Source organism: Doryrhamphus excisus, linkage group LG21 (genome assembly GCF_037039965.1).
Source record: "Doryrhamphus excisus strain RoL-2023G ecotype Guam linkage group LG21, RoL_Dexc_Guam_v1.1, whole genome shotgun sequence".
In the NCBI taxonomy this organism is placed as follows: domain Eukaryota; kingdom Metazoa; phylum Chordata; class Actinopteri; order Syngnathiformes; family Syngnathidae; genus Doryrhamphus; species Doryrhamphus excisus.
Genome location: NC_136377.1, coordinates 11,060,001 through 11,086,421, shown reverse-complemented (window position 1 = coordinate 11,086,421; position 26,421 = coordinate 11,060,001). Strand labels below are relative to the sequence as shown.

The window sequence follows — 26,421 nt, the reverse complement described above, 5'->3', positions numbered from 1 at the left end:
CTGCTACAGAAATCGTGAGATCCACCCAAACCCAGACACTTTAAAAAAAAACTATCTTTTAAATTGTGATTTTGTACTAAAAATAATGTATTGAACAATTTGGCTAGTCGTACCTTGCTTTTCTTCGTTAACTGGTCCAAGATACGGACACAATAAGTGAATTTCTGTGAAGTAGAATTCAATACTAAAACATTTTTTGTAGTTAGCAAATTAGAAAATTTGACTTTGTAAATACAGGTTTTATCAGAGCACTGTTAGAGCCCTGTAGACATGAAATAACACCCCTATAGTCACATAAACTACTCAATTCTTTGTTTACATCACATTGAGCAGGCTACAGGATCACTGCAAGGACATAACAGATGCCCACTACTAGCATCACAAACGTAAAGTGTTTCAGAGGGGGGGGGGGGGGGACAATGAAGCCAAAGTTACCACTTCCACACAGAATGAGAGGATACTTTTTTAAAAAAAAAAACAGTACTCCTAATAGTTGCCTCTAATTAGGCCAATCTGTGATCCAGAATAGTGTGTGGTTATTTCCAACCCCAGATTTCTTGTTGCCATGGTGATGAAATAGCCTTTTGACCTCAATATGCACAAACCGCAATTTGAAACGCAAAATACTTTTTGTAGTGCGTGTATGTGAACAGTTTTCTGCAATGCCACCGAGACTGTTAATATAGCGTAGAAGAATCGATGTGCTTATCGTCTTTAAATGAACAAAACCACAGATGAAGTAAAACCGTTTTAATTGCAAAAAAAGATACCAGTTAATACATTGAATGGAGCACTGAAACAAGCCACTGTGACATAGCAAAATTCCACTAATAAAATATTGTATATCCCCAAAGGAGAAAAGAAGTTATTCAAGGGGTGGAAAAGGCATAGGTGGAATATAAAAAGGGGGCAGGAAGAAGGGTATTTACACTGTGATCAAGTGTCTCTACAAAACAAAGCGTGTTTGGAGGGTTTGTTTAAGAAAACACGTTACAAAGTGGTTAAAAAAGCACATACCTTATTTCTTATTTTTAAAACAAAAATAGTAGTCAAAAAAAGGCACCACTGTAGCCATCTAATATGGTGGTGGCCAGTTCACACAAGACGCGTTTTTGTTGTATATGCTGAAGAAACAAAGCGGCAGGGAAACCAACTGTGTGGGACTATACAGAAACTCTTGCAGAAAACGGAGACTTGCGCGACAGCGCCCTCTGTTGGACAAACGTTGCAATGACAACACGAGCCGTTGAGAAATGGCGACGCAGCCATTAAGGACACGCACTTTTCATGACAAATTGCAAGGACGTTTCTTCGCTATCCTTCCATCTAAATGCATAGATGCGCCATTGAAAAGAAAAGATGCCACACAAGCAGCACGACTTGTGGTCACTCATTGTAACTGCAGTATACGCGCTGACATTCAAAGTGCCTGCAGCCACTTGTGCTTCAGTTTCATCCAATTAAACAGGCTCAGGCTTGTTGCCTGTAAAACCTGAGAAAACTATAGAATATATATAAAATTAAAAAAAAAACATTCCCACTGTAATATTTTTAATAAGAGCTGCACAGGGAGCATTGAAAAAAGTATATAAAAAATAAAGACCCCTTACAAAAAAAAAAACAAAACTTTATACAATATTAAAAGCCAGGCAAGTCAAGTCCTTTTTCAATAAATCTGGCAACGCATCGCAACCTTAATTTATTATTTATTCTTATTTATTCATCTGTGATGTGTTAAATTGTAAAAATGTGACAAAAACACTGCTGTGTACTGATTGGCCTAATTAAGAGTTGAACTTTGGTCAGTCTTATGCACCATTAGGTCCTTCAAATCAGCTTTTTTTTTTTAAATGCACCTAAAGCCCTAAAATGATGTCTCATGCACTGCTTTATGTAAAACATTGAAGGTATATGATGTAACTACCATGTATAGCCTGCTACTGTATGTATGGAGTCTGAGAGGAATCAGCTGGAAAGATTGTTATGACGACGTTATGGAAGCACAACAATGGCAACCGGAAAAAGCGAAGAATGTGAGAACTATACACAGTATTTACAGCTAAGTTGGGAAGGATTCCTCTGGAAAAAAAAAAACATGACGGATGCAAAGTCGTACAAATGTTGAGACAGATTTTTGTCTGCTAAAATCACCCATTTGCTGCTTGCAATTGTGTAGTTAGTGTAAAGAGTGCACCCAACAGCAAAACTGACTTTTTTTTTAACCATCTATTGAACACTTGTGCCATTGTGTGATGATTTTGGTGATAATTGACTTTCGAAAAACGACAAACAACCAGCAAATGGCATCAGTGCATTGCTTCGACCATAAGGTGGCGCTCTTACTGGATGCGCACAGGTCTTCATTTAAAAAAAAACAAAAAAAAAACAGAAAAGGGTTTCATGCTGCAGAAGAAGAGTCTACATGGACTCCCCGATGGAATCGTCGTCATCCAGAGATAAGGGCAGGTAAAGGTCCTGCAAAACATCAATTCAAATGATGCATTCAGGGTCAAAACTGTGGCGATAAAAGGATGTTTAGAGGGTATGTTGGTACCTTTTGTTTGTTGTTGAGCCCAGGACTGGTGGGAGTGGAGATGGGGGAGTGTTTGGAGATGGGGGTGGACATCTGGCTGCTGGAGCCTGTCCCATTGGCTGAGGAGGAGAGGAGGAAGACGGCAAAAAGACATAAAAGGCGGGGCAGAACATTTATACAAAGTCATGAACATGAACGCTTTATGAAAATATTGAATCCTACTTCGCCGAAATTCACCTATTGCGCTTGACGCTGGAACCAATTAACCGCTATAAACAAGGGATGTTAAAACCAGTATTTAAAACAACCATAAACGATTTTTTAAATATTCCATTGATAATGAAATGAAATGAAATCCTACTATGTGCAAGTTCACTCATCACATTCAGGGCTGGAACCAAATAACGCAGATCAACAAAGGAATACTTCATACAGTTCAAGGTTTCATGATTTCTGTTCCTATTAGTGTATTGACCTGAATATTTGGTGGCACCGGAGCTTTTCTTCCTGTCACACACACACAATCGTGATCATGCAAAACTATCATGCTGTGTAAAATGTATTTATCGTTCATATTTGGGTGTCTGGAACAGATTAATTGGATTTCCATTGTTTTGTATGGGGAAAAATTACCCCACTTTTTCAGTGTTTTTTCAGAGTTTAGAGCAGGGGTGGGCAAACTTTTTGACTCGCGGGCCGCATTGATATGACAAAATTTATGGGGGGGGGGGGCAGACTATATATTTTACACGTAACAGTCCACCTGGTATTATTGTATCTGTAAAATTGTCATGCAATCTGCTATTATTATTTATTATTTTATATTTATATTTAAATATTTTAGAAATAATAAAATATTATAATAATTACAATAAAATCAAAATAATAATTATTATATTATTATTATGTAAAATGTGCAAATATAACAATAATATTATATATAATTAATATAATAATTAGCATTGATATAATAATTATAATAATCATAATAGTTCTAATAATATTATAATAATCTAATAATAATAATAATAATTATTATTATTATTATTATGTGCTTGTGTCCCTTTTTTCAGGAGCACTTTGTAAACAACAGACCATGTCAAAAAACGAAATTGATAAAACCATCAAAAGGTTGGCTCAGGCCATGATGCCAGGTTGTATGTTGAGTTTAAATGAAATACTTTGGAAAGATTGGGCGGGCCGTATTCAAACACTTGGCGTGCCGGATGTGGCCCCCGGGCCGTAGTTTGCCCACCCCTGGTTTAGAGTATATTCAGGCCAATACAGTATTCCCAGTTTGAAAAAAAAAATTTCATATCTGATCATCCATCGGAATGGATTTTTTTCCTTCTTTTTTGTATCCCTTTTTCCATATTGTGGGTTACAAAAACCAAAATCAACTGTTGCAAAAGAGGCCCTGCTGCAGAAAAAGCACTGAAAACGAAACCGTTCAATTGAGGTCTTCGTTCGATCTTTGTACCACACTAGGATTTACGTTCATGTTTACATCCAAGGAGCAGCAGAAGATTCAGTCTCATTGTGTGTATCCACGTGCTAAAAAGAGCCAGGTGGCCACTCCAGTCTTTTAAACACAACCTGGACAAAGCTTCAGTGTTAATACTGCATGCACGTGTCATTTAACCACTCTGTTATACACACTAAGTGTGTCATTAAGAAGAAGACCTCCTTCAAACCACTTACGGTTTGTCAGCTCCAATTCAGTCGAAAAAAAAATCCCACAAAAGTACCCGACACTGTCTAGCCTCGGATTTCTTAGGAATCATTAATATTCCATGGAAAATTTAATCCAGAATGGGGGATATTTGACACACTGTCTCACACTCAGCCAAACCAATATTTTTATAGTCATTTTACTGTGTAAAACTACAGTATCTATGCAGTAATGATATTTGTACAGGCACAGCTACTGGTAATACTAAACAGCTGGCCAGCCATCTGCATGACATTTCCACTCAATTCTGATCAATAAAGCAATCAAGTCACCCACCCCCCACGTCGACACCCCTATTTATTCTGTGCATGTGTCATCCTCCCAGCAGGGGATCAAACATGTACACCTGCTTTGTGGCTTGACGGCAAAGAAGGGAAGATGGAATTAGCAGCATGTTGGGAAAAATGCCAGGAAACAAACACCTGAAACTGCAACAGTTTCCAGCTGTCATCTCCTCTTGCCTCCTGGATATTATCAAATGTTTAAATACCTTGCAGTCAAACAACAAGAGGCTGTTTACACTCTTAATTATGGAATATGACTTTAGTAATATCTCATATTCTTGTCATTGGCACAACGTCATGGAGGTATTGTGTTGGAATTCAATTCAAGTTTCTCACCTTTATGCTGGGACTTGCAACTTTCCTTGGCCCCATGGTGGGTTATTACACTCACAAAATGCACGTGTAGGGTTGCTTTGTTTGGAGACTCGATTTCACGGACCGATACATTACAGGGCAATATTGCACAAATACCAAAACAGTGTGTTCATCCTAAACCTTGGAAAACAGACATGTACCTTTAACATCGGGACAAACGTCCTTTAGAAAAAACTACTACTAATTGTAGTCAGTTCCTAAAAATATGCGTTTTATTTATCAGAATGACTTTACCATTAGAAGGATGTCGACTCCAGAACAGTACCACTACATTATGTTAGAATGTCATTGAATCCTCCAGCACGACTGCAGGAGCTAATGGTGTCAATCTTCTCTCACGTTCCTACAGAGTTCAGCACCCAGGCTACAAACGGCCTAGTTTTCATTTCAATCAGGACACGGTTTTATTTTAACAGTTTCTACATTTGAAAATGAAATACATATAATATAGAATGAATAAATACAGGGTTTTTTTGCAGTCAATTGGTTCTATAACTGACCATGATACATTCATTTCTGCAAAGTAGGATCTTGTGTCACAAAACCTGGTGAGATTAAAACATAAAAAAACAATGTGTGGGCACTAGGTGTGGTATGATTGATTGATCATGCATGCATTGGTTTCAGCACCTTGGTGGCTTTACAAGAACAATGGCATGAACGGAGTGAGCCCTTTTGGCAGTCATACAGTCGCATGCCGTCATAGTGGGTGGAGTTGATGTCATACAAATGAAATGACTAGATTTGCTTTGTTCACCCAAATCTCGTGGATCGTCTCATCTTGTGTCTAATTATTTATCAAATATTTTCATAAAGCATTGATAACTTATCTGACCTAAATGTGTTTTTTTTTTTAACATTAGAGAATTCAAAATAATCTAACACCCCTACAGCCACCGGTACACTCACATTACCCAATATATAAACACTGTAAGAGTAAATAAACCATTGAATGCATAAATAAGACTGGAGCTTGTGTGTGTTACTATAAACGTATTCCCAAGGGGAGAACAGGAAGTGAAATATATCAGATATATCATATATATGATATATATATATATATATATATATATATATATATATATATATATATATATATCAGATATATATAATATATCAGATATTAGGCCATGCATACAATGTCACTGAAAGTAAAAAGACAAGCTAAGAAAAATACAAAATAGATATATTGTAAATAAATAGATGAAAACATAAGTACATTTGATTACTACTCAGAAAAAAAGCTTACTTGATTCTGCAGGAGACTTGCAGCGCTGGAAGGATAGAGGACTCTTGACTGAACCACGGTGGACTTTGTGACTCTTCATGACTCGACACTCTGCAATGATAAAGGACTAAATATTTCAAAGACTTGATTGGCAGTTTGGATGCAAAATCTAATCTAGGCAATCATTTTTTCCACTGAAGAAGCAGAAAATGCAACAAAAGACGTCAAATAAAAAGAAAATGACCTTGACTGCATGTGATGCACAACATTGAAGCCAAGACAGTGTATTTTTGAAACGGGAGTTTAAAAATGTGATTAATATGATATTGCCCAGGGCTACTGGCTGCACACTATTTATTGATGGTTGCCTAGCAACCTCATGGTGTGGACCATGAAGCATGACCAGTGCTGATCACGCTTTTGTTTAGCAACATGCAGATAAAGAATGAGTAATGAAAATTGTCACTTTGACTCTGTAGCAAAAACTCTAGCTGCTAATTATACAGTAAAGTCTCGTTATATCGATATTCTAGGGAGTCGGAAAAAATACTGATATAACCGGACTATCCATATATCCGATCCTGCGCCGAACTGCATTAAAAGTGGGCAATAATGCACTCGACATTGTTCTATAGTATAGAACAATGTCATGCTCAACCCGCCCCACATAGCTGGCCAAACACATGCCTGCAACAGAAGAACCAACTGCGTTCGTGGTTTCTCTTGTGTGTATAGATTCTATACAGGCATGTGTTTGGCCAGCTATGTGGGGCGGGTTGAGCATGACCTGTGAACCAGGAAGTGCGGGAATCGGTGTGTGTGCTGCGCTCTGGTGGTGGAAGTGTGAAAAATAAAGTTGACTGGAAGCAGCCGTTCGCCGTGTTCTTTTTTGGTATTGAAATCCTTAAGCAAAGATTGATTTAAGCTGCTTTTGTATCGATATAAGCAGACCAAATTGGCTGGCGGGAGATGAAAAGGGCATCGTAGTAACCGGATTATCATAATAACCGGGTATCGTACTAACGGAACTAATTACATCACAAAAGACTAGAAATTTGCCGGGAAATGAAAATAGTATCGTAAGTAGTAATTCGTTATAACCGATATAACGAGACTTTACTGTAATAACTGTCCTTCAGTCTCACAGGAACCCTAGCATGTCCTTCCTCCGTCTTAACCTTTCTATTTACCACAAAGACGCACAGAATGATTTTTGGAGGTGGTTTGCTTAGAAAAACAAAAAGAAAAAAGGATTATAGAGACTAAGAGGATTGCTTTAACATTTCTCTGCAGTATCAGTAGCGACACATCAGCTGGCCTAAACCTGTCACCGCACAGATTAATGCTTTTTCCTTCTACCTTGTTTCTTATTCCCGCTGGTGCCTGCAGATAACAGACTCCATTCTGTCTGTCTATCTCCTTATTGGCCTCCTTCTGACACCTCATCTTTTGCCTACATTAAACAAGCAAAGAGCTCCGTAGCCGATAATTACGGTAGAGGGGACACAAAATAGGAAATAAAAATATATTAGTACAATAAAGTACCGTTTTCATCCAGAGAGAAGTCGTCTTGTGCATAGCGGAATTTTTCAGGTCCACATGCAATGAAGACATCGTCATCTCCAAAGAAATCTTGAAGGCAAGTCACCTGTGAAGGTCAAAAGACAAGAAGCACGAATGAACCAAAAGGGGAACAACAATGCTAATACAAGATGACATATAAAACATAACATTTGCATATAATCTGTTCTGAACCAAGATTATACTGCATCCCATCCATTTTCTATTTTCGTGGGTATGCTGGAGCCTATCCCAGCTGACTTCAGGCAAGACCATTCACACGCCAATTAACCTAGCATGTTTTTGGAATGTGGGAGGAAATCGGAGTTACCCGGAGAAAAACCATGCAAACTCCACACAGATATGCCCAAGCAGAGATTCAAACTCAGGTCTTCCCAATCTTCTGACCATGTGGCCAACATGTTAACCACTCATCCAATGTGTGATTGATTCTTCCCATTGATATGTTCAACATCCAACAATTCCCGAACCTCTGGTTGATTGGTCTCCTGTGGATAACTAAGCTAGACTGTATGAACCCCACCCTGCAAACGTGTTACATATTAGGGAAAATAATTCAACCTTTAATGAGATGCTCATAAATTAGCTGTGAATGTCTATTGTCTATACATTGCTATTGGAATTAATAAAAATAAAAAATCACCAGAAGAAGTTTTCCTGGTATGTAGCCTACTTCAGCCACCATCTGGCCTCATAAAAACACCACTGGAACCAACAAGTGTGAACTAAACGCCGTAGAACTTCATGTTGTAGACGCAACAAACCCACAACATGGACATGTGGCATGATGGATGATCTTGTGTCACATTCGGGGATTGGGGGGGGGCTGCATCGTGGCACATTTGGTGACACACATCCAAACTATGAGCTGCAGATACTTTGGGAAGGTCCCACCCCAGCAGCTGTCTTGGCCAACACGTTACAAGTGTGTAGTGGTGACTTAGTGGCGTGGCATCCAACAGCTGTAACCACCTCTCTACGGCCACATCATGTTTCCACCAACCAGAAGAAAAGCCTGGATGATCCACTTAGCTGGTGCTTTGACTCCAGGGATTATATGTTAATTAGCTAGCTAGGCTAATTTAATGGGTAAGGTGTTGAGAAGAAGAGCATCAGATCTTTTACCATAAAATGGAAGCAAGCATTTCCCTCCAGAGTGCAGCCACTGGAAGGGAAATGGACTGAAATGGGACTGAAGGAATGAGGAAGGATGGAATGTTTTAATAGCATTAAGAGCGGAGCTGATTAAAGAGATCAAGTGGTTATCCTAAAGGCTGCCACCTTAAGCTCTCAGCAGGAATATGCTGGAGAGATAAAGATGGTGTCTTGATGGTCCCCCCCCCATTCATTGACCCATTAGCAAAACCAATACAGTAAAACCATACACGCGATACGACCAGTGACAAGCACCTTCCAGCTCATTCACGCCCTGTCGGAGTCTATCCCAGCTAACTCTGGATGAGAGGCAAGGTTCACATTCATACATATACAAATTGCTGTTATGTGGTTGTGCTAGAAATTATGTTTTTTTTGTCCAAGGGTGTCCACTCCAAGGAAAATTATGTTAAATGTTCACTTCTTTTCATAAGTCATGTCTGTGGCATCGTTTTTTTTTTTTTTAATATAAAGCTGTGCTTGTTAAGCCTTTAACGGACCTCTCTGCATAGATTTTTTTGGTGGCAAGAGTGCAGAAAACAGTTGACCTCCAAGCATAATCTCCTCCCCTCCCCCTCTAGTCATTTGTAATTACAACTATCATCTATAAAATGTGTTTTACGTTAACATTGTTGGGTGTCTATGCAAAAATTGGCTTTGGTTAGAGTCCGTTTTGGTTTGAGTGTGACCTTAAGGATGTTAACCAAGGCACCAATGTATTATAATATTTGGGAACATATTGATCATGAAATGTTAAAAACACACCTGGTAATTAAATCAATTTGTCATCTTACTAAAACTAGATAATTCTGTGCAGGCAACTTTGTGGGAACCCGAGAGCCCTGACCTAAAACCCATTAAAACACCTTTTGGGATGAACAAGACTCGGCAGGTCCTCCAGTTCACTTCCTGTGGGTGTGTCAATACTCCAAAAGTACAGAAAAGTAACTCCGGGAGGAATAAGGTGACTCGGTAAAGAGCATCTACAAAGCCTAAAATAACTTGTGTTTATCTGCATGACAACATTGAAGCGTTCTAAAGCAAAGCACTCAGACTAATCCCATTTGCCACCAGAGATCATAAGCTGTAAGCTGCACATTATCTGTCCAGTTGCCGTACAGACTGCTCTTACCATTCTTCTTATATATAAATGATCGTATAAATAATGTATCCACTGTGCATAGGTCTGGCAGCTGGCTACAGTTGTTGCAATTGTTATGGAAAACATTTCTGCTTGCTCTCAAAATGTCAAGAGTCGCTTTGAAACATGACATGGGAAACCAGCTTGGAAAGTATCTTCTTTCCATGTGGAAAAAGGTCAGATTTACCTGACAACAGCGCAGAGGCGAGGGACATATGAGAACATGACGCCAGTCACCGTCAAGCTTTTTTGTTTGTTTGTTTTAAACTGTGTTCAGATTAGTATGAATGCATGTACATGGACTGAGAAGGAGGGAGTCTTTACTGGCTCCTTACAGACTCCAACCAGAATCCGCTCCTTACTCTGTGCCATGCAGCCCATCCCCTAATCTCTGCCTCACCAGCTGTCGGGACCACATGACCTCCCAAATATTACAACTGAATTATTCAGCTCAACTGACCAGTGGCTTGCAGACTGTCTAATGGGGGGCAATTTGTAGGCAAGTGAAAAAAGAAGAAAAAGGTTTCCCCATCATCCCTGTGAGGCTATATAGAATATTGTCAAGTTCCAGTTTGTGCCCATTAGATCATCTGCAGGATATTTATTAGCGATGTGCGGGGCAGGGGAGGCAGAACCTACAAAAACCATCGATCATCATCATTTGTCCATTGACCTTTATTATAAATATATTTGCGTACAAGAAAACTGCCCCTTTTTTTTATTTCGTCCATTACCCACAATCCTTATACGAGACATGAACACACCTCTCTTTTCAGTGCGCTCTAAAGATATAAAAAAACAGGCGCCTAACAACTTATTTCCCGCCTATAAAGCCTGAAAAACTCCTAAATCGCCAATAATGCCCCATTTACAGAATGCAACATTCATATTAACCAAGCTACTATGAGTCAGCGCCACGCCCACAATGCCTCAGGCCATTACCAAAAGGTACATATTGGAGCTGCTGCCACCGAACCGATTAGATTTCGCACTGATGTGAAATCCATGCACCCAGGAAGGAAGGATGTATATAAAAACAATAAACTTGTTGAAAGTGTTTTAAAAGGCAGGTGTGTCTGTTTTTAGCTGTTTTTATATCTTTAGAATACACAGAAAGATGTCTAAGGATGGATGACGGGCAAAATTCCACAAAAAGTTATGTTTTCCTTTCAGTAAAAATTGCTGAATTTGCAGATTTCCTGAACAAATACAGGAAGGAAAACTAAGGTGAGGTCGCCATGAGCATGGCTTCTCGGCTTAGTGCACAAGCCCCGCCTCCCGTCTGAGTGCACACCAAGTCCTTGCCAGTTTGTTGTCAGCCACTAATATATGTCATACTTGCAGTACCGCTACATCCTGAGTGGGTGGGGGCGTATGATATGTGTTATATATTGGCTATTTGGCTGTTATATATTTGGCTATTGCATGAAGTTTTAAAATAAGTGTTTTAATAAAACAACTTGACACTGCTCTGCAAGGTTGAGGAAATAAAGTGTTTTAAAATGAAATTATCCTTAATCCTTAATACCTGCGACGCAGCATCAGCAATTTAACCATCAGCGCCCATTTGAAGCAGCAGATGAGTGAGTCAGGCAGCGATTTATCTGCACAGTCATGGGGGGCCAGCTGGTGTCTCATCTTTTCAGCCCCTCCCCTCCCTAACATCTAGGAAGCAGGGCTGACGGATGTTGGCCAGATCATCATTAAATTGTGCTTCCCCCCCTGTTTCCCCTTAGGTCACATTCACCAGTTGATGCCATAACGACTGCTGTCAGGATACACGAGGACCACGCCCTATATAAAACCACTCTCAACTGTGTGTGTGTGGGGGGGGGGGGTTACTTCTAGGTTTATGTGATAGAATGAAATCAGCAAAGGTTGCAGGTAAGAGCCACTGCAAAGAAAAAAAAAAAGACACACTCAGCGTATTGCACCTTTTGTCACAAGCTGAATTCATCCTGGCGGAGCTTATCGCCATGACAACAGCTTCTGCAGCGTGGCCAAGAGCAAAGCAGACTGCAAAGGCAGACTCCCCCCCCCGTACTCTCCCCTTAGCCAGATGAATTTAGTCAATAAAACATAAAAACATGTACCCATCCTATTCTTAGAATTAACTTTAAAGCAAATGGAAGTCTTTTGTTCTCTTGAAATAAAGAGTGACCTTCCGCCTGGTGAGATGCTGCCCTCACGCCTCCACACCAGCTCTTATGTAAAATCATTTGCGGAAGAAAAAGGTTTGGTATTCAAAGCAGGGTCACATTGATGGACATAAAATGCTGCTGAGGAAATGGCACCTTGAATGGGACTTGGAATTAGAGCCTTTCTACAATGCATTCGACGCAAAGCAGACAAAGATGATTTAATGCAAAAGGTCTGCAGGGAATTGGATCTTGGTGTATTTGTTAAAAGCAAATAAACATATATGCTTAAGGCAATGGGGAATAATTACCCCTTACAAGTTCAAAAAAACAAAACAATTGATCGCAATTGGCTCTAATGGTGGAAAATTACTCCTGAATCCATCGGCCCCACCCGTCTGAATGAAGTGAAAAGCAGCAGTGTTTGAGGGGAAAATGGGAGTAATTTCCTCCAAGTGAGGACGACAGGGTGTCTTTCACGTCTGTGAGGCATTAAGGAAAAGGAGAAGTCAATTAAATATCAAAACTATAACCTTGTGTCCGATGCAAAGCGGTCATCCTTTAAACCTGAGCTCACACCCAATGATGGAATGCACGTTAAAAATAGATTTGGTTTTTTTTTAAAGCCAAAATTCAGCATCGATTATAAACTTTCACACCCACTACACAGGATGTGGTACCCAGCTGGGCTCTCTTTGTGCCTGGGATGTGGTCTCCTAGCAACCAGACCTAGCAGCTATCGCTATGCAATGGTAGGAGGAGAAGGACGATCGGCACAGAGTCAGGGAGGGGCAGGCTCTGCATCAATAACGCTTCTCTACCAGACCACCTCAAACACACCGCTGCTACAATCTACCGCCGCACACAAAAAGGAGAAATTGTGCAAGCTCTGCATTAAAATGAGCAAGTCGGTATTCATCCCTCCAATGATGAGCACACATCTTAGTATGTAACATACAGTAGTTCAACATCCTCTTATAACCAATCTTAAAACATGAACGCAATCATGCACATCTGCTCCGTTACAATCCAACACCTGGGGGCTCACACAGGGCACCCCTGGGAGAATACATTCAAATCAAATTCCTCCATCTATCATTAGACCGTTACACCCACTCCCCCACGGCAAGCCACCATCTTACGCAGAAAGAGAGAGGGAGCACAACCAAAGAAGCCGTGATGGACCATCTGTCTTGAATAGTATTGGAAAGATGGAGATTAGTGCATGTGTTGCCTCAAAGAAACATGTTCATAACACATGTGATTTCATGTTTCTTTCTGGTGATAATTTGATGATCAATGCAATGGAATTTTGATAGGATTTGGCTAACATTTGGGCGACAAAAGGCCTTTGAAGGTGTGTGTATATATATATATATAGGTATATATATACAGTAAAGTCTCGTTATATCGATATCGGTTAAAACGAATTACTACTTATTACGATACTATTTTCATTTCCCGGCAAATTTCTAGTCTTTTATGATATAATTAGCTCCGTTAGTACGATACACGGTTATTATGATAATCCGGTTACTACGATGCCCTTTTCATCTCCCGCCAGCCAATTTGTTCTGCTTATATCGATACAAAAGCAGCTTAAATCAATCTTTGCTTAAGGATTTCAATACCAAAAAAGAACACGGCGAACGGCTGCTTCCAGTCAACTTTATTTTTCACACTTCCACCACCAGAGTGCAGCACACACAGCGGAAAACACCCGTCCCTCGCGCCTACCCCTCCGGGTGGCAACACCTTCCCTATCGATAGTTCCGGGGTGAATTATGTCCCGGTATCCGGTAATCACTACAGCGTAAGTTTATTTTTATTTACTGTAGTACAAAATTTATTGTAGTACAAAAGCATGCTAGATACGCAATCCATGAACTCAAGGAGAAAATTACATGCCATATCAAAGATCCGCCCACTTTTAATGCAGTTCGGTGCAGGATTGGATATATGGATAGTCCGGTTATATCAGTATTTTTTCCGACTCCCGAGAATATCGATATAACGAGACTTTACTGTGTGTGTGTATATATATATATATATATATATATATATATACATACATACATATACCCTTGTCATTAAAGTCCCCACAGAGTCTGATGCTCTTTTCTAACTTACTGACCTGAACACAACAGCAGTACAATTCCAACACCATACACTGTATGTATCGCCAACCAACAAACAAGTCTAGTTCCTGCAGTATTGTAATAACGTTTCTTTCTGACTAGATGACCACGGTGTGAATTCATGGACACCCAGAACATCACAACATCTTCATTATATGTACAAGCATGTGTAATCTAAAGAAAATGTATTAAAGAGAAAAATAGAGTGGATATTCTTAGAACTCACTTTGTAACGCTTATGCTACGTTCACACCGACGCCGAATGTCGCGCTTTGAATCGGCGACGAATTCGGCGTCATTTTTCAAAAAATCTCACGATCTCCTCAGATATGTTTATGCTCTGATAAGCTCTGATACGCAATGGAAAATTTCGAGATCCCGACTGCATCCCGCCTCTGATCCAGAGCATACATAAAGATGCAGCAGATCCATTGATCCTTTGAACCAAGCTCTGTTAAACTTTCTTACGCTTTGAGCAAAACTTTGATAAGCTTTAATACGCTCTCCCCGCTTTACGCAATTCGTGACAGATCGCCTCAATTCTCAGATCGCCGATTTAATTCGCCATCGATTCAGCGTCGGTGTGAACGTAGCATTAAGGAAGTACAATGTATTTAAATCCCAGAAAATACACTCAAAGCATGAACTTAAATAACATGGTGTCTTTGAATGCAACCCTTCAATGCTCATAACAGGTGAGTGTGATTCAAATATTCTGCTACTATTGTGTTTTTGTTATCTTTTAGCATGATTTAAATTTTCAGTTTGGCACTATTAACAGAGGTGATGATGCAACTCCACAATAGAAGAGAGCACATTTGGTGTACTTAAAAAAAAAAAATGGAAAAAACAGCCACAAGGTGACAGAGCGTGGCCGCCATCTTTCCCACTGAATTACATGGCATTTCTGCATGAAGGATGTGACGCATTAAAGGGGAATTTTAACACACGTAAAATGCGTGCATACACACAGTTCAGTTGCAAATGTGAAAACTAAATAGTTCACGTTATATTTATAAATAAAAAAAGTTTTGGTTGATTTTCATATATTTGTTGTGGTGTCGCTTAGAGATTTTGGCAAAATTTATGTCAAAATGAGCGTTATGCCTGAAATGTATCTGATATTTTACTGAAACCAACCTATGTTCTACTAAACAATGGAAAAAGGCAGAACATTTTTTTCCTGATGAAAGATGAGTCTCATCCAGGGGTGGGCAAACTACGGTCCGGGGGCCACATCCGGCCCACCAAGTGTTTGAATACGGCCCGCCCAATCTTTCCAAAGTATTTCATTTAAACTCAACATACAACCTGGCATCATGGCCTGAGCCAACCTTTTGATGGTTTTATCAATTTCGTTTTTTGACATGGTCTGTTGTTTACAAAGTGCTCCTGAAAAAAGGGACACAAGCACATAATAATAATAATAATTATTATTATTATTAGATTATTATTAGAACTATTATGATTATTATAATTATTATATTAATGCTAATTATTATATTAATTATATATAATATTGTTATATTTGCATATTTTACATAATAATAATATAATAATAATTATTTTAATTTTATTGTAATTATAATATTTTATTATTTTTAAAATATTTAAATATAAATATAAAATAATAAATAATAGCAGATTGCATGACAATTTTACAGATACAATAATACCAGGTGGACTGTTACGTGTAAAATATATAGTCTGCCCCCCCCCCCCCGTAAATTTTGTCATATCAATGCGGCCCGCGAGTCAAAAAGTTTGCCCACCCCTGGTCTAATCTAATGGCCGGTATCGAGCGTTTGAAAAATGTCTGGCATTGAATGAGTTAATCATGATTAATTTTGAAACATAAATCAGATTTTTTTTTTTTTAAATCATCATATAACAGCCCTATTTCTTTTACACACGTATGAAAAGAATGCTTAAAACATTACTGTACTCTGCAGCTACATTTAATGTTTTGACAGTTGGAAGAGATTATTTGATTATTATATTATTCCATGGGAAAATTTGATTTAATCAAATTTGAGGCTGAACGACTTCCTTGATGGTGTTCAACCTTCCACTGTAGTGGAGTGTGTTTGCTGTGGGAAGTCTTTGTGGTCATTCCAACACTCCCATGTGCATCCACCCGGTAAGATCAAAGAACAGCATGTAAAATTAAAAATACATCAACAGAGTGGTTACATTGGTCACGACCATCAAAGTAGTTATGTACGGTAGAGGACAAAGTAGCATTGTGAACCGTGACGCAGAAGGTCCAAGCTCTTTGTACAATGACCTCCATTATCTTTCATTGTTGTTAGTCTGGGTTCACCTGCCTTGTGGTTCAGGTCATTAGTGGCCTTTTGGTGTATGTAGGACACCGGTAGTTCTGACTGAGAAGATCTAAAAAGTCGTGGGAAGTTCTGTCTTCCACACTCTACAAAAGCAGGACTAAAATATGAGATCCTGCGAGCGACCAAATAGCAGTATGTGTCCTGTATTCTGTTGAGTTGGCGTGAGAATGAAAAATAGTTATATAGTCAATTTACGACAACTTGTCACGGTCTAAGCCTATCGATGACGGCGTGTGTGATCGCTCATGTTTGACTATTTTACAATATTCGTTTATACATTTTGCCTGGCTCTATTGTCTAGCTAGCTAGCGTTATCTACATAGTCTCTGGTCCACAGACTCCAAAATGTGTCTTTTTTTCTAAAATGTGTCCTCATTCAAAGTATTCAACTAATGTGATTTTTCTAACGTTTCCCTTTAACGTCCAATCAGGTTTAAAAAGGGAACTGAACTTTTGGGGGAATTTTTCCCCACCATTGCTAATCCTTACATTAAACATGAACACATTTCTTTCCCTTTTCTGTGCATTCCAACACAAGAAATTGAGTTAATTTGAGCTAGCTTACAACCTATTTCAACTATGGAGGTCCTCGAACAACGTAGCATGGTTTGATATCCATGCTGTGATCATGCATTAACATTACACAGTACACTGATAATGATCTTGCCATATTTTGGAAAAAAAAAACAAAACACTACCGAAACAACGCTTTGCTAATCACTAGTCTCAGCATCATTCACAGACGGATAAGAGGATACCTAGCTCTCCATTTTGCTAAGACTTAACAAGATACTCGGTTGAAGTCAGCATTTTTTTTTTTTACCTGAGGACTGGAGCACTTGTGCTGGAAGATACAGCCATCCCAATGGGAGTGGAGATCTTAAATGTTGTTGTTGTTGACAGAACTAGCATAAGTATGTGTATCAATTTGCAGAGAAAAGACATTTGTGGTGTTTTAAATAATCAAAATACAGCAAGATACTGCAACTATTACATGTATATCATGGATATCAAACCATACAACGTTGTTAGAGGGTTGTTTTTTTTAAGAGGGCTTCATAGTGGACAATGACAGTATTGTAAGCTAGCTGAAATTAACTCGTTTTCTCGTGTTATAAGAAATAAGTGTTCATGTTTCACATAAAGATTGTGATTGATGGGAAAAATTCCCCAAAAAGCGCAGTTCCCCTTTAAGAACAAAACAGTGAATGGGTGTATTATACCAAAATCGTGTCGGCACGTCAATGACATACCTGCTTCCCGTCCAGCGTATAGATCCTTTTTACCACTCCGCTTTCCAGCTTAATGGCCTCCGTGATGTCGGTGAGCACCTGCTCAAAGGAGTGCGCCGTCTTCTTATTGAGCAGGACGCGCACGGCCTTGCGTGGTTTGACACCGCTGCGCATCACTGTCACCAGTTTGGGTCGAACAAAGTCCTTGCTCTCTCGGGGCTCGCTGGCGGCTTTTGCGGCCAGCGACTGAATGTTCTTCTGGCTGGCCGAGGCCTTCACATTCACCGACCAGTTGGGGTTGACGTTCTTTGTGTAGTCGACCTTCTTGAAGAGGTTCTCTGAAGCGCAAACGTAGCTCTCCCCTGAGATGGAAGCCAATATTAGGTTAGTGTGTTGTGAGCACATTGTGGACACCGGAGAGTCCCAATGGTGTCCTCGCCCACACATACACTGGAGATGATTAAATCTTTAGATCTAATTTGACACTTCTAAAAAGGGAAAAAGGGGGTTCCAAACCTTATTTTGGTTGAGAGAATTTCCAGAGCAGGACGGCAGGGTAGAACATTTCTCATTAAGTGCATTGCACTTGCTAATGCTAATGTTTGAATTGCTTTGCATGGGGAAAAAAAGGTTACAAATATAAAGTATCTCTGCACACAATGTGGCAAAACTAACAGCCACAACATTACGTAAACCTGCACAATTGAGCGTTAAACAATATTATTTTAGTACTGTATCATGCTGTGCCTGTGTGTAATAATTACATATTTCTCAATATGCAGTGCCAATCTACAATAAACATGTTCAATGTAACCTCTCACATGTTATCTCATTAAGTTGTGCAGGTCTACCAAATGTTGCAATGCAACCCATCCAACTCCCATGCAGAAATCTGCTCGACAAAACAGCTCAACATAATCTCCTATTTTCAGTTAGTCACCATCATTCTTCTCCTACAGCTAGTTTCGAAGAAAAAAAACAAAAAAGGCGGAAACAAAAGGCAGCCGGGAAAGAGTGACAGAAAGCAGGACAAAAAAAATAAATAAAAAAAAGTGGGGAGGGGCCTCCACAATTAGTCCAAATGTGGGGAGATTACAGCAAAGACAAAAACCAGGATTACATACTGCTCAGGAAATTGAGCAATTAATTATACCGCACAAGAAGTTAAATACTCCTTTACTAACCCCCTTCTTAACGGTGCTCTCCACACACCACATATACGTACATACTGTCATGACCAAGGTTATTCACAACCTGGCAACATGATTTGTCATTATTGTTCACATTAATAAAATGCTCTACATCAGGGCACAGCAAAGCGTGGCCCCGTGAGCCTCTACTAGAATACCAGACTATACTTAGGGACCGCCCTACTTCCTGAAACCTGATTTTCTTGACTATTTTTTGCAGTTTTCTGCATATCGATATTTCTGTTAACAATAACAAAAACAAACATATTGTTCATATCGATATAGACTGGATTTGATGGGGAGGTCTCATGTTTCAAAATGGCGCATCCCGAGTGCTAGCTAGTTATGACAGCTCTGTGTCTCTTGCAGCATTTGTAATGTTTAATAGTGCTTTATTTATTACCTCCTTATTGTTTTCTGCCATACCGACCCTTTAAGCAAGTGTGCAGCTATAGATGTTCATCTTATTACATTTGTATCTTGCCACTTGTGCCATTGTTGACACTCGGGATCAGTGGTTAGCAGCTGTTAGCATCCCTTGCTAACAGCTACGTCCAATGAACGGATATCCCTGCGGAAATATGGAGGTGGAGAGGCTGCATAGCGGGCGTGAACAGCGAAAAAGACTGCATAAAGGTTTTCAAAGACGGCATCAACTATGTTTACCGTCTGTCGCCATGGAGAACGTGAGACGGAAGCGCTAACGGTGCTAACCCGGCTGCAGAGACTACCGCGAGTCCATCACTATTGCACTGAAGATTGAACAGTATATAACTTTTTCTATATTTATTTAAAAAAGAAAATATACCATTTTATTTCAGTGGTTATTTTTGTCTTATATTGTTTAATGAAACTTTGTACAGATATTTGGCTTTGACATTTGTCTAAATTCAGTTTATGGAAAAAAAATAGAAATATAGCGTAGTATCAATATTCCACCTAAATATATCGGGATACAAGTTTGTCCATATCGCCCAGCCCTACTACAAATCTATTCATTTTGCCTATGCCATAACAGGCCTTGGCTAAACAGGTTGGAAAATTTGGTTTTCTTTATTTTTCTCAAGCTGCTGCACTTCCCACTGAAGACATTCATTACATTATGTAAAACATGAGCAAGTAGCATTTAGAATGTCCAAATTATCATTTATATGAATAAGTTAATAAAGTTTTTTGAAAACTATGACAATTAATTATTGTGACAATTATAAATTATGAATATTTTTATTTAATATTCCTTCAAGTAGTAGTAGTAAAACTTCAAGTTCCAGGCAAAGATACCCATTCTAAAATTCTTGAAAAGATCAGAGACCGTGTCATATATATTGTATCAAGTCTCAAATGCCTTTGCCTTGTGTAAAACCCACCAAAACAGTTTATTTAACCAAGTCTGGTTGTTTAAACAGAGAATAACAAAAAGGGAAAAACAAGAGCTGCAAGTTTTAAACAGCTATGCCATTTAAAAGTAGCCAAGAATTTACATTTGCAGCCTTTTAACCTCATCATTGCCAAATTGAGGCAAATACTTCTTTGCCCAGACAGGCTAATATGTGATTATGTTATTATTAATATGTGATTATCCTGTCAAGAGGTGGCTTCATTTAATGCTTCAAATATTGGATCGCAACTTATTTTGGACTACTTCACAACATTTCAAGACATTTGGGACTTTTGGAATTTTATTAAATGTTTTAAAAGCTTACCCTCCTCAAGTTCATCAAGGGCTGAGACCCTGCTGGCGCCATCAATGGTGAAGATAAAGCGGACACCCTGAGGCAGGTTGATGTGGTCGGACAGCGAGCGAGTCAGGTCGGCCAGCAGAGAATCGAAGGTGCGAAATCGGTCGTTGGCCACAGCGTACACGATGCCCTTGAAGTAGCGGTCGCCGTTACGGTAGAAGCGCACCTTTTTGGCTTTCTTCTCATTGGACAGGGCTTGCAGTGTGCGTGTGCGGTAGAAGCTGCAGTGGGCGCTGTGGGTCGGGCTGGGGAGTCCGTTCATGCGGCCGCCCCGCGGGGTGCGAGCAGACTTGTCTCGCTCGTCAAAATGCCCAAAATCTAGCTCCATGGTGACCGAGTGGTGACGCTTGTGACAGATGAGTGGCGAGGGAGGAACAGGTCCACAAGGTCTACAACATAGGGGGACACAATGTTGCCATTAACCCATGAAGTCTGCAGATTAAATGGATTAAACCAACCAGCGGGTACATGAAGAAGTAAATTGGTCGATTTCTCATACCTACTTTTGCTGACTATTATTCTGTGCTGATGTCGGTATTGGTCAACAGTATATTCAAGGCTGCAATATATCGGAATCAGAGAGATTTTATTCTAATCTCACCAGGATGTACTAGAAGTCCGTATCAACAATAAGTTCCATCCACTCATTTATATTTCACATTGTTTTACATTTGCTTTTGTACGTCTAAATTTTGGTCTGATGCTTTGGAACAAATCCATGCCAGAAACCAAGGTTCCCCTGTACCTCGCCTCTTGTCTATCAAAATGGCTGCTCGTCCAATGCTGGATGCTTTACTGTGTTTGACCACCATTTTGAATAAAAGTTGAAACCCTCAACATGAATAGTTTGTAGTGGTGGACAGTGTGTGCTATCAGAGGACATCCCAAAGAGAGAGGCATGCATTTAAATGAGATTCAAAGCACTTAGCCTCTTCAGGATTTATGCAAATGATTGTCCATCAAACAATAACCAAGCTGTGTTTTGAGATGTCCCGAGTGTGGAGGACCATCTACTACGTGTCTTTCAGGCTTGAACAGTTACATTAAATCAAGCTACCTTGTCCAAGTATGCTTGAAACACTTTCAAGTAGGAATGACTGATACAGTAAAGTCTCGTTATATCGATATTCTCGGGAGTCGGAAAAAATACCGATATAACCGGACTATCCATATATCCGATCCTGTGCCAAACTGCATTAAAAGTGAGCGGATCTTTGATATGGCATGAGTTCATGGATTGCGTATCTAGCATGCTTTTGTACTACAATAAATTTTGTACTACAGTAAATAAAAATAAACTTACGCTGTAGTGATTACCGGTTACCGGGACATAATTCACCCCGGAACTATCGATAGGGAAGGTGTTGCCACCCGGAGGGGTAGGCGCGAGGGACGGGTGTTTTCCGCTGTGTGTGCTGCACTCTGGTGGTGGAAGTGTGAAAAATAAAGTTGACTGGAAGCAGCCGTTCGCCGTGTTCTTTTTTGGTATTGAAATCCTTAAGCAAAGATTGATTTAAGCTGCTTTTGTATCGATATAAGCAGACCAAATTGGCTGGCGGGAGATGAAAAGGGCATCGTAGTAACCGGATTATCATAATAACCGTATATCGTACTAACAGAGCTAATTATATCATAAAAGACTAGAAATTTGCCGGGAAATGAAAATAGTATCGTAATAAGCAGTACTTCGTTTTAACCGATATCGATATAACAAGACTTTACTGTATAAACGTACCCAAAGCCAATGAACTATGCAGACAGAAGCATTACTCCTTACATGAATGATGCTGGTGCCAGCAACTCATACTGTGGTTTGTACAGTAAAACATCACATTTTCAATAGGATGCAATATTATTTTGTCATAATAATAATATACTTTGGCATAATGGCTTGGTTTTGGTTTCATTCATTCATTTTCTACCGTTTATCCTCACAATGGTCGCGGGGGTGCAGGAGCCTATCCCAGCTGTCTTCGAGCGAGAGTACACCCTAGCCAATCACAGGGCACATATAGACAAACAACCATTCACACTCACATTCATACCTATGGACAATTTGGAGTCGCCAATTAACCTAGCATGTTTTTGGAATGTGGGAGGAAACCGGAGTACCCGGAGAAAACCCACGCATGCACGGGGAGAACATGCAAACTCCACACAGAGATGGCCGAGGGGGGAATTGAACTCGGGTCTCCTAGCTGTGAGACCTGCATGATAACCACTCGACCACCGTGTATGGTTTGATTTTAGCCTGGTTGAAAAAAAAAAAAAAAAGTATCAAAATGGCCCCCACTTCCTAACACGTTTCACTACATGGCTTGGACACCCCTGGAGGTCTGTCTTTCACTTTTGCTTTGACCAAAATCTACTGTAAATGCAACCTTTGGCTTAAAAAAAAAGCATTCCATTTGTTACCTGACTTGACTAGCTTGAGTTCATCGGGTTCATACATGACAGCAAAAGGAGGAGCATCGTTTCAAACGGTCCGAATATTATAGTCAAGATAATAAATCATATCCGTCATTGAAACATCGATTCATTCTGTGTCCTAACCAAAGACGCACCTCCCACCCCCCTTTGCAGTGATGATCAGAGTGACATAAAGACTGCTTGGTTTTATGAGCGGCATGCTGACAGGGGTGGGACCAGGGGTGCTCCTCAGCTGACAAAGAGCAGGTTTCAAAGCCCATCTGCTGCTCAAATGGGCAGAGCCAACAGAAAAGTGACCCTTCCCCTGCAGAAAATTAACTGGAAGGATGGTCCATTGTCTGGTTGAGGGTTACTGCATTTAAATGTGACATCACTACCATGCTGCATTGCTTCCTGGAGGAGCACCTCCATAAAAGTCCTAAAAGTGAGTCTCAGTTGAAAAAAAAATACTCATTCATTCAAATCTCATTTGAAGATAATATAATAAACATAATATATATCCCAGTGGTTTACTGACAAGATCTCCAAATTGGAATAAAGCCTGTATTCTTCATTTTTGGCCGACAATGTATGTATGTTTCAACGCAATTAATAAGTTATACAAAAAGGTAAAGTAGAATTAATGACACTTCTTGCTAAGAAGGGAAAGCACGTGACATCAGATGACGCCAATTTTTTTCTTTCATTTCTACGTCTAATAACCCACTCAATCTCACACACGCTTAAAAATAAGTCAAATCTTCTCCTCTAAAGTCTAAAAAACTATTCCAAACAGATTCCAGGTGCCTAATTTCAAATCAAAGTGCGCCGATAATCCCACCCAAAAGTGGACTCACCTGCGTGGCTGCTTGCACCAGTGAAGAGAGCGTGTATGTGCAGGGGGGGGGTGTGCCAGGGAGTGTGTCAGACAGCGTGCGTGCGTGTGTGTGTGTGTGTGCGTGTCGATGCTGCTGCAGGAAAAGCTCCACGCCGCTTCTCTGCTCCCTTTGTCTGCCAGTCGCTGCCTGCCTGCCTCACCGGGGCAGCCGCCGGGTCCTAAAGCCGTCCGTCTCCGGACACGCCCACTTTGGACAATGAAATGGGTGCCAGAAAAAAGTGGGTCATTAGCTTCACACCTCGTATGAAACACATTTGAGACAATTAAGAATAGGAGGTTAATGTATTCTGTAATGGTGTCTCATTCTATGACTATAGGACAACTTTAAAACAACTATTTTCATTTAATTATATACATTACATATTTAATTGATTGACTGTTTGGAATTGATTACTGATTAATAGCATCTTGAATCAACTGACTGAAAGAAGAAGAACACAAGGTCAGCTATTAGGGCTGACATTTTTGAGCATACAAATGAGCTAAAATACATTCAGAAGACGCATTCAAAGACGCTGATAATGAAATGTAGTATTCTACAACGGTCACTAGGGGTCATTAATGTCATTGCAAAGCTGGGTAGGACAAAAAGGCCAGACTTGATCGCCGGAACAACAGGCTTTTATTGATCTCCCAACAGCACACTAATCCCTAATAAAAATACAGGCTACTGTTGCTTCAGGAACTCATGCCAAAGTAAAACACAAATCTGAAGTTTTGACATCAACTCAACACATATATAGAGATATACGGCAACACAAGTCCAAAATATGTCTTAGATGGCTTATTTACTCTTATTATGTCAATTATACAGGATAATATGAGTGTATATGTGACTATAGGGGTGTTAGTTTGTGTCTGGGGGCTCTCGTAATGTTAAGCACTGTATTAAGGAGGTCATAAACAGGTTTTCCATGGTCAAACCATTCATTCATTTTCTACCACTTATCCTCACAAGGGTCGCGGGGGTGCTGGAGCCTATCCCAGCTGTCTTCGGGGCGAGAGATGGGGTACACTCTGGACTGGTGGCCAGCCAATCACAGGGCACATATAGACAAACAACCATTCACACTCACATTCATACCTATGGACAATTTGGAGTCGCCAATTAACCTAGCATGTTTTTGGAATGTGGGAGGAAACCGGAGTACCCGGAGAAAACCCACACATGCACGGGGAGAACATGTAAACTCCACACAGAGATGGCCGAAGGTGGAATCAAACTTGGTTTGGGTGTGGCCTGCACGCTAAGCACTCTGCTTTGGTCAAACTGTGAAAATATTCAATTTCTAAGTATGGAATCCTACTTTGTGGAATTGAGTTATCAGAGTCAGGTCTGCAAGCAATTAACCAATAACCAATGGATTGTTGGAGTTGGATTTTGATTTTTTTTTCATCGGAAAAATGAATTTATGTATTTAGTTGATGCTAGCCAAGGCTCCATTGTATTTGCAACTTGGTCTCATTGGTTAATTTATTGTTAATTTATCGAATTGTTATGTCCTTATGATTCAAAGATCATGTATTTTTTGTAGAGTGTTGTTCGGCAGCCGATGTTCGGCAGAAGTCTGTTTGGCTACAGATGACCTAGCTTCTTCACAGGAAATCCAACCTCAAAACTTGCAGCAAGGGGGAACACAAGTTAATATACGGCAAGTTAATTAATGTATGACTATGATTACAGTATGTAGCATGACGACCTGTTTAAGGCCACACTGTGACTCCTGTTTCATCTGTTCATGGATCATCTTAGATTATCATTCATTAGTGGTAAGTACCTGTACATTTTATACTTTAAATATGTTTAATAAGTCCCATGAAACGGTCACACTGAGGCTACCAGTCAACTACAGGAGTGATTGCAAACAAGCTTCTTATAATGGACTTATCCAAGATATTTTTAAGCTCCTCTTCATCGCCTGTTCTTCCCAGCTTCACTTTCCAACTCAGCTTTGTGTTGTCTCTCCTTAGCATGTCACACATAGCTGTAATGTATTGTGATCATCGCCCTCAGTGCTGCCCCGCCCGACCGCCTTCAGTGTGACGGAGGGGCAGCCAACACATATAGTATCAATATAAGATGGAGGAGGGCTGAGGGTGGTTGACAACAGATCTGGATGTTACGCTCTCAGCTGGATGCTTTGTCACGAGCGAGCGGTACCTCTGGCTATGAGTAAACATGAAGGACACAGAGGAGCTCTGATTTTTCCTCTACTATAAAACTATTGTTTTAAATAAAGAGCAGGAAGGATTTCTTTTGTCGTAACAACTATTTACCACACAATGCATTTCATGATAAACTA

General features: G+C 39.9%; 1 protein-coding gene across 1 annotated transcript; it reads right to left on the bottom strand.

Moving 5' to 3' along the window:
• Nucleotides 1-475: 475 nt before the first annotated feature.
• LOC131138811 (neuronal migration protein doublecortin-like) lies at nucleotides 476-24,238 on the bottom strand. Its single transcript, XM_058088060.2, has 7 exons — nucleotides 24,078-24,238; nucleotides 20,776-21,200; nucleotides 17,904-18,244; nucleotides 7,698-7,800; nucleotides 6,174-6,263; nucleotides 2,555-2,652; nucleotides 476-2,475 (listed from the first exon to the last, which is right to left on the bottom strand). The coding sequence occupies exons 2-7, from the start codon at nucleotides 21,137-21,139 to the stop codon at nucleotides 2,419-2,421; spliced, it is 1,053 nt and encodes a 350-aa protein (XP_057944043.2). The 5' UTR covers nucleotides 21,140-21,200; nucleotides 24,078-24,238; the 3' UTR covers nucleotides 476-2,418.
• Nucleotides 24,239-26,421: the final 2,183 nt, after the last annotated feature.